Source organism: Toxorhynchites rutilus, chromosome 1 (genome assembly GCF_029784135.1).
Source record: "Toxorhynchites rutilus septentrionalis strain SRP chromosome 1, ASM2978413v1, whole genome shotgun sequence".
Lineage (NCBI taxonomy): Eukaryota > Metazoa > Arthropoda > Insecta > Diptera > Culicidae > Toxorhynchites > Toxorhynchites rutilus.
In genome coordinates, this window is record NC_073744.1 from 151,004,518 (window position 1) to 151,014,000 (window position 9,483).

The window sequence follows — 9,483 nt, forward strand, 5'->3', positions numbered from 1 at the left end:
CAAATTGAAAATCGAAAATCGAGCACATCGTGAAAATTGTCCAATTTCAAACGCTTATTGCTCAGTCATTTCATGACGGATTGATGAAAATTTTGCGTCAACCGATTTCTCCACTCCATAACATTTTTTTATATTGAAGAAAATAATATATGACATGAAACTAACTATCGAATAATTCGACAATCTCAACCCCTTTCCTAACGGAAATACCCACTTCTAATTGGTCGAAATTGACGACACATGCAGCGGTTCCCTAACAGAGACATCAAAACCAAGCTGTCTGGGGGAAATCGACATTGCAAATGCATGAAAGAAGGGGGAACTTTTGTTCCCACCGAAATGTGTTCCCTAACAGAGACATCAAAAGCAAGCTGTCTGGGGGAAATCGACATTGCAAATATATGCAAGTCGGAGGCATTTTTATTTTGCAAGTAAGGTGAGTGATACGATTAATTCTAGCAAATAAAATTTAAATTTGGAGCTTTAATGTTGGTTGCTTCGTGAAATTTCATATTAATGACCGATCGTGTATTGTGGAAAATTCAGCACAAGGGTAAGTGTAAAATGGTATATGGTCATAGTTTTAAAGTGTAGTGTTAAAAATTACTTGATATATGAAAATTTCATAAATAAAAGCGTGATGTGATTTCTGCGTATAATATTAGGTGTTGTTAATTCAATTAAAATTCGCATTGGTTCGAATAAACACTCAGAAAGTAAAAATTCTAAAAGAAAATTACCTTTTCTATTTCAAATATGGTTTCTCTATATAGAAGTAACATGTTTTTACTGATGAGAAAAATGGATAATTGTGTTCGGTATTGGCAATTATCATATATTACATTGGTGAGTTTTTTTTCCTTCATTTCATCCATACATAACACAGGAGGCATCTCGTATATGATCACAGAGAGCGGTTTTCATCATATCTCGTTCCACTTCGGTATCTTTTATCTGATACGCACCATCCAACGACTGTTTACCATCCTTCATGTAAACAGTGGTACACCCATACCTCGCTTTACGGCCTAGATACGTTCCTGGGCCGATAAGAAAAAAGCCGTATAACGAATCAGTTATTCCAATACAAATTCATACCAACTCTATCGGATCGGTTCCAAGCTTGTTCAACGAAAAGCCGTATAAAGAGCGGCCATAAAACGAGGTATGGGTGTATAGTGAACAAACAATACCCAACAACCAAACAAAACTACCCTTTTCAGGGCCACCAAATCATTATTAAAGAGTTTAACAATGTAATTCTTCAAACATATCCAAAATCAACAGATAGCTTAACGGAATCCTACGTCAACTATGTGGTCGTGTCTCGGACACAACCCTCCTGTGACTTTTTCCATTGTTCTAAACAGTGCTGAAATTCTTCTTTTGTGATGGCGTTCAAAAGCCGCGTCGCTTTTTCCTTCGCCTCTTCTACGAACTGAAATCGGGTACCTTTCAACACGGATTTGATCATGGGAAATAGAAAAAAGTCGCATGGGGCTAGATCTGGCGAGTACGGGTCATGTTCGAGCACTGGAATGCCCTTATCGGCTAAAAATTGCTTCACCAACAGCGCGTTATGCGCAGGTGCGTTATTGTCCATGTTTTTCGTCACACATAATTTTCGACGCGCACTTCAAACCACGTTCCATTCGGACCCCTGCTGCTCGCAAACTACTATAGTCACAAAAACGTACGTTTATAGCAGACACTTCAAGCTACCGAACGCACTATTCGCTTTCCCCGCACCCCTCAAAGGTGCCCTCCAGGCGCGAAGTCTCGTTATTTAATAGCCATACCTCGTACAACAGACAACAGTTTTGCTTGATACAGGGAAAGATATCGCACACTGCTCATTTTCCTAAGAGAAGCGAAATATTGCGTCGCATGCTCCACCCACGTGTAACTTTCCTGTAGTTAGTATGTACAAAAATAGCTACCTTACTACGAATCGATCAGTCATTTTCTAACCGTGAAGAAATTAACACCATCAACCAAAAGAAAGAACCCGAAAAGAAGCAGGGTAAAAAATCCAATGTGAGCAGTAACAGAAGAAATTTTCTATTTTTCTGTCATAATCTGTACGAAAATATAACGCATGTGGTTCTACTTTGTCCATCCACGACTCGTCATCCATCCAGTCATCCAGATCGAGACTTTCCAGATTGCCCAAGGCCGGGAGTTCAACTCTCGCACACGTTCTTACAGACCGAGAATCAAAAATTTTGTTTTGAGAAGACTGAATTAAATGGCTATTAAAACTATTATATGATGAAAGGGAGTTGTATCGGGGCAAGCGAAATTTAAGTTGCCACCTCCAGCGTTATTTGTTTTTTCGTTGTCTCTGTGAATTGTACTAGTGATAGAATCATTCAGTTCATGTAAGTAGCGTGCTAATCGTAACGCCACCAAAGCTGTTCTCTCAGAATAGTTCCAAAAATATTGAAGATCCCTATGTATCAAGTGAGATTATGTATATCATCGTTATTCCTAACGTCTCTGTTCTTTTCATTCAAGAAAATTGTGGAATGTAAAGAAAAAAAAAGTACGAAAAAATGCATTTTAAGGATACAACGCCACATTCGTGGATTAAATCGAGTGAATTGGATCTATTTCTGCGCATTTAAACTAGAGAAATGTTTTGATTTACAAAACTATTATTCTCTTCATTTATCTTTCAATATAGAAGAAATACCGAACATCCATCAGTTCAGTTTTTGAAAATGGTCTTCCTAGTGTCCCGAAGTGCTTCCAAGTGATTTTTTTTATGTTTTAAATACATGTTTATTGAAATATTTTAAATAAACAATTTTGATCATTTCAACGAATTTCCCCGAAATAGGTCCGTAAATGAACTTTTCCTCGCCCCGCAAAAGTCTCCTCTACGAAGACCACAATTAATTAGAGGCTTGGACTCCTTCCTCGCGCCGAAAGATCGCGCACGATGCACCCCGCTGCAGTGATGCAACCCTTTCGTTCACGATCGTACGCAAAACGTACGGCGGTCGATCCGATCCTGCGATCGATGTGAAGCTCCGAACCCGAACGGGAGCGCGCGCGCGGTGGCGTTCGCCAGTCGTGTGGTGCGCCACGCGAACGTTTTGCGATGCAACATCCATCGGCGCATTCGGCTCACCGGCTCGGGAGATCGGATGGGCGCGCGCGCCTTCGATCGTCATTTCGCTCTTCGCGTGTTCTTACCTATCCTATCTCTCCCTCTCTCGGGATCAGTTCTTTTTTTTTTCTTCAACTTTATTTTGTATTTTGGTTTTCCTTCGCTACGCTGCTGCGATCAGGTTTTCTTCATGTCGGAGCCCTTAAGGATGAGCGCGCGCGAAGGTGTGTTGGTAATATGTTGCTTTATGCTTTCGGTGTTCGAGCACCTGCGCTGCGATGCTGATGGGTTTTTGGGGATGGCAGCATACAAAATGCAACTGCTTTAGGACGAAAGGTACCATTCCGGGAGTTGCCTTCGACTCGGATAGATCGTGCTGGTTTGGAAAGATCAAACAAGTGAAGAACCTGCAGGACTGTTTTGTTGTGTTGTGTTTTGTTCGTTGCGTAAAGTTGTATAACCTTAGAAAAAGGACTTCAGTGAACATTGCGTATTATCAGTGATCGATCGTTGTGAACTTTATCAAATGGCTGCAGTCGCTAGAAATATGGCTCTGGGACAGAATATTTACCTCTCAGGTGCTTCTTCGTTGGTTCAGCAAACGCCGGTGAATTCCTATCGCAAGCGACCAATCGCACCGGCACCGGTTGTGGCATCGGCGGTTGTTGGTGTTCAGCAGTCCTCGTTGAAGGATCGACCAATGATTTCCAAAAAATATTGCGCTTTACCGTATGCTGTTACCCCACAACAATCCGCATCGATTCAACGTCGAAATGCTCGTGAACGAAACCGTGTGAAACAGGTTAACAATGGATTTGCGAATCTTCGGCAACATCTTCCTTCAACGGTGGTGACGGCGTTGACCAACGGAGGTCGTGGGCCACACAAAAAGCTGAGTAAAGTGGACACTCTTAAGGTTGCCGTCAAGTACATCCGGAATTTGCAACGCGTTCTCGAGGAGGACATTGAGAACACCGGTGAGACTCCGAAGTTGGATGGTCAGGCTCTGTCACCCGTGTCCTATTATGGTTCCATGTCAGAATCGTCCAATTCATCCTCACCGGCGCCATCCCAACTATCGGAATACTCCAGCTACGGCAGTCAGTCGGATATTGCGGCCTTCAAGCGGGAGCCTTACGATGTGTACTCCAGGACGGCAGTGACGCCAACGCAAGCACTTCCCAGCATCACCAGTTTCAGTTCCAGCGGAATCACAAGCACCGCTACCTACTCGCAGCCCATTCATCATGTTTACAGAGCACACCACCAGCCTGGGGAACTGAGTCCGCAGAACACGGACGACGAGGAACTGCTGGATGCAATTTCCTGGTGGCAGCAGCAGCAGTAGTGTGTGTTTGCATTGAAACATGTTCCATATATAGTGCACTGGAAAAGACTGAATTTTAACAGAGGCTGAGTTTTCCACGGAAGGAAAATAGCTCGATTGAAATGGTGAGTTTCAGTTATTTTTTCGTCCGGCGATTCTGAGCTTGATTCAAGCACATAATGCGTGATGTTGATGTTGACAGCAAAGATTTAAACGGGATTTTTCTTCTTCTCTTGTTTATTCGCAGATTTTCACCTCGTGCGGTCGGCACAAATGACGGCCGGGCATCGCTTCCGGTTGTGGATGAAATCGAACATTGCTCATTCAAATGATCTCCACCGAAACACGTTCAATAAGAAATTCTTACGAACCACTGGTCCACATTTCACGGTAGAATGTAAAAAGTAGTAGATTTAGAGTTGATTTTCTGTAAGGAAACGGATCATCTAGTCATGAAATAAATATTCTAATATAAAATGAGCCCTGAAAATCTGTTTATTCTCCGAAATTCAATGAAGGTTTTTTTTTCTTCGTCAGTTTTCGTCCTCTCTGCATATTGTGGTTCGCAAATCATAATTTTTACAGGACAAATTTATGGTGAAATTATTATTATTTCCTATTCAGATGACGACATGGAAAATGTTTGTAGGACTGGTTACGGGGTTGGGTGGAGTAGTTTTTATTTCTATGATGTGGTACTGTGCTGTCAATTGCATGTGTGGATGAACATTTCAGTCGTAAAAATTACGTTAAAAACGGAGAATTTAATTGTACGTATACGATGAAATTCTCCGTTTTAAATATTTCATATTGATCACAATTTGTCAACATGAAACATAAAAATTGTCTAAATTGTCCAAAGTTGATTGGAGTAAAACATTAATGCAGTTGAATCAGTACCAGTCTAAGACCATTTTAAAAAACACAGAACAGATTAAAGACTGTAAAACTTTGCTTAGATATTCTAGGCCTGGAAATTATTCAACTTCAACACAAAGTATACTAATTAAATTTGGGAACTCGTTGTGAAAATGAATTTTTGAAAAAGTTGTTGCAATATTTGTAGATTTTATCAATCAAAGAAGACACATTCAGCATCATTGCATATCTCTACATTGATGTTATAACGATTCAAATACGTGATCTAGTTGATTTTGAGAAATGAAGTTCAGCTAGTCAGCTGATGCCGTTCGAATAGCCCTTTTGTCGTCAAAAAAATCTCTGTAATGTTTCAAGAAAAACATTACAGAGATGAATACGGTGGATGTGTAACTCGGCGCATTATCGTTTGAAAAAGTTTTTAGATTGTTATATTCGGGTCAAATTCGGAGCGGATTCCTCCAAACTCCATTAAATTAAATCCTTCAAACACTTTAAAACACTGAGATAATACCCTCCCGTAATCGTATGGCACTTTGGGAAGGGTTGGGTCCCGGAGCTTAATTGACAAGCTGTGTATATTTTACAGGGTGTCAAAATGGTGTTAAATTAGTCGAAATTTACATCTTTTGTATTTTCCATGGTCAACTCTTCTTCATTTATCATTGAAACTATTACAGCAGGTTCTTTGCAATTCTTAGGTTATGAAAAGCAAATTGAAAAATTGATAAGTTACTAGCGACTTTCTGCTGAACAATCGGAAAACAATCAAATGAAAAAAAAATGGAGGTGCGGATTCAAAGAAGGAATACGAAATTATTTTATTCAATTCGTTTTTTACCACTGATGTAATTTCAGAATGAATTTTTGAAGGTCCTGAAAGGGGTTGACGGTTTGCGTGGCTTTGGTGTTTGGGGCGGATTGTAAGCTCAAGCCAATTGTAAATATTTTAACATAGAAACTTGAATTAACTGATTAAAAAAAATCACAAGCCCCATTTCATTTTACAAGTGTTTTGGGAGACTGCATGTACGATCATGTGATGTGATTTCTTTCAAAAGTTGATGTCATTTTTCTGTATTTTTTTTAAATCTATAAATGCCTAATACTTTTAGCTTTGAACGATGTAAAGAAAGTACAAAAATAATGTAGCATTCGAAAGTTAGACACGATTTCCGAAAAAATACTGCACATATTGGAAATGTACAAATGTATAGTGGAGAATCCTCGTATATGTACAGAATTTCAGAAAATATTCACTACTCAACTTAAAAGTCATCACGTTTTCAGTCAGCTACCAACTCTTCATAAACAATACTCAGCAAACATTAAATTTTATAACCAGCGTATCTATACCCCATATTTTATACCCCATATCATATACCCCATATTTTAAAGATATATGATGCGACTAACTAGTATATGTATGCAAAAGTGGAGGCGATATATACCTAACAAACAATAAATCGTATAACTTGGCATATTCTAAGTCGTATATAAAGTGGGATTAAATCAGAAACGTACATAATGTCGAGAACAATGATTGAAGTAATCGACATCATATATGTATATCAGGCAGATGCTGTTAGAGAGTCACATAAACGTGTAATTTGAATCAATGTAATACGGCTAAAAATCGTGTTGAATGTTGAATGCTGTAGAAAATAATTCAACAGTAAACCATGTTAGAACGTAATTTTGGACATATTACATCATATTATGAATTTGACACATCAAGATTGTTGATGTTTATTTCAAGACGAATCTGTGGTACAAGGCGCAGGCGTTTGGTCGATCACTGAGCCGTTTAGGATAGTGGTATATTATAGCAGTACAGGTCGGACTCGATTATATGTGATTCGATCATATACAATTTTTGACTCAATTATATACAGTTTGGAATTTTTTTTAATATTTCAAATATGGCCAAGAAGAAATGTAACCTTTCAACGTTAAGGTGAAGTTTAAGTGGCTATTACATGTACAGTGGGGTTAAAATAGTGATTTTTGAAGATTTTGCTTGAATTTTCACCAGGAATTGTTTATATCGATATTGCAGCCAAACTAAGAAAGATAGAAGATGGGTGTCAAAGAACAAGTTATAGAGCGGATAAAGAGCTTCAATTTAATTGACAGAAACAATCTAGTTTAATATAAATTTTTATGATAAAATTAATAATAACACATTAAATATTATTAACTTTTAAGTATTTCACTTCCAAAATGTTATCAAAATCCACTAATTTAGTTGTTCCACTACTATATCCTGTACTAAATACTCTCATCTTTCAGACAGAAGCATCAGAATCATCTTCCGTAGCATACTTTTTAATGTAGAGCCAGTTTGGGGCAACAAAGTCCGAAACAAAAAAAAAGTTCTATAACTCTGTTATAGTTGAAATTCGAACATATATGTAGGAGGATTTTTTTCATCAAATATGATCGTCTATCACCCTTCTGGGAGAATTTAGATTAGTTTAGTTTTATTCATGTGAGAAAGGTGTTTTCGGACTGCAAGGGGATAAATCAAAAATCAAATTCCTCTTTTATTTTCAAGAAAACAAAAAATACATGCAAAAAAAAAACAAATAAAAACTTTTTTTTTACTCGATTATATACAGGACTGTGTATAATAGTGAAAAGAAATCAAAAATTTTATATAATCGAGTCCGCCCTGTACGAATGAAACCGTTTACCTGTAGCATGAAAAAGAGAGGTTAATCACAAGCGTTCGAAATTCTGCATTCTCTCAATCAAGTTAAGTGGTTTTTAGCAGCTACTACTACTAGTAATTTTGTTTCAAAACAAAACACAATAGATTTTCAAGATGTTTTGGTTCATTTGGCTTTGCAAGGCTGCCAGGTTGGTTCATTACTACTTCCCAATTATGTTTGTGATTCGTGCGATTAATCTAGAGAACAAATTGTTCTCAGACGATTTTAACAAAAATTTTATAGAATTGAGATCGTTCCTATGAATTTCGTGGGGCATCATTTCAAATAAACGAAACTAAGTGTTTGGTTTTTTTTAATTGGAATGACTTCATTTTCCTTAGGACACAGTTAAATAAGTAAAATCGGCAACCAGGTATGACGTATTGACGATCGCAACTCTTTCTTATCATATGTACGATTTTTTACTGTTCCAGCATTATGTTTGAGATAGTCCTGCGATATAGCTGGTGCTTGTTAATCCAATCAACCAGAGTTCGAATTCCAGCAGAGCAATTTTCTTAATCATCACTACCACTCATTTTCAACATTTATATTTATATTTTTATTTCTATAAACATAAATACTCTCGTAACTCAAGCGTAGCTTTTCAATAGGGCGAATCGATTTTAGTAAGAGAAATGTTTGATAATTTTACTCAAAAAAATTTTATGAGTCGTACCGAAATAGTGTCTTAGAAAGAGTAATATAGTATTAATTTGTAACATCTAAAATACCTATTTTTCATTAACAAAAAAAATTCATATAAAATAGAAATCATGTAGAATATTCCAAAAATCAGTCCAAGAGTGTAAAACTATTTTTGACGAACTTTGTGGAACATCACTTTTTTATGAATTTTTGAAACTTCGAATTTTTGTATGTTAACAATTAATTTTACCCACAAATTATGAATCCTGATATGATTTAAAACAAAAAAGTTCATTATCAATTCCCTTCTAAATGCAGTCATTCTCAAGATATTAAAAAAATATATTTCTCTTTTATTGTCTTTTTATAGTAAACTAGCTGACCTGGCAAATTACGTCCCGCCCCAAAATTTGTTTTTTTGTTATCAATGCTTTCAAACATTCACGTTTTCATACTATGAGCAACTTCATGGGTCCAATCACAGAACTGTTCATTGATTGATCTTCTAATCGACCCCGTTTAATTTTGTATGGCAGCTCCCCCTTAGAGAGGGGAGTGGAGTGTCTAACCACCGTAAATCATTTATTGTACCCTAAAACCTCCGCATGCCAAATTTGGTTCATTTGCTTGATTAATTCTCGAGTTATGCAGAAATTTGTGTTTCATTTGTATGGCAACCACACCTAAGAGAGGGGAAGGAGTATCTAACCACCGTAAACAAAATTATTGCATCCTAAAACCTCCACATGCCAAATTTGGTTTCATTTTCTTGATTAATTCTCGAGTAATGCAGAAATTAA

General features: G+C 37.4%; 1 protein-coding gene across 1 annotated transcript; it reads left to right on the top strand.

Annotated features, from left to right (window-relative positions):
• The first annotated feature begins 3,470 nt into the window (after positions 1-3,470).
• LOC129762746 (achaete-scute complex protein T3-like) lies at positions 3,471-4,884 on the top strand. Its single transcript, XM_055761265.1, has 2 exons — positions 3,471-4,567; positions 4,690-4,884. The coding sequence occupies exon 1, from the start codon at positions 3,642-3,644 to the stop codon at positions 4,461-4,463; it is 822 nt and encodes a 273-aa protein (XP_055617240.1). The 5' UTR covers positions 3,471-3,641; the 3' UTR covers positions 4,464-4,567; positions 4,690-4,884.
• The last annotated feature ends 4,599 nt before the right edge of the window (positions 4,885-9,483 follow it).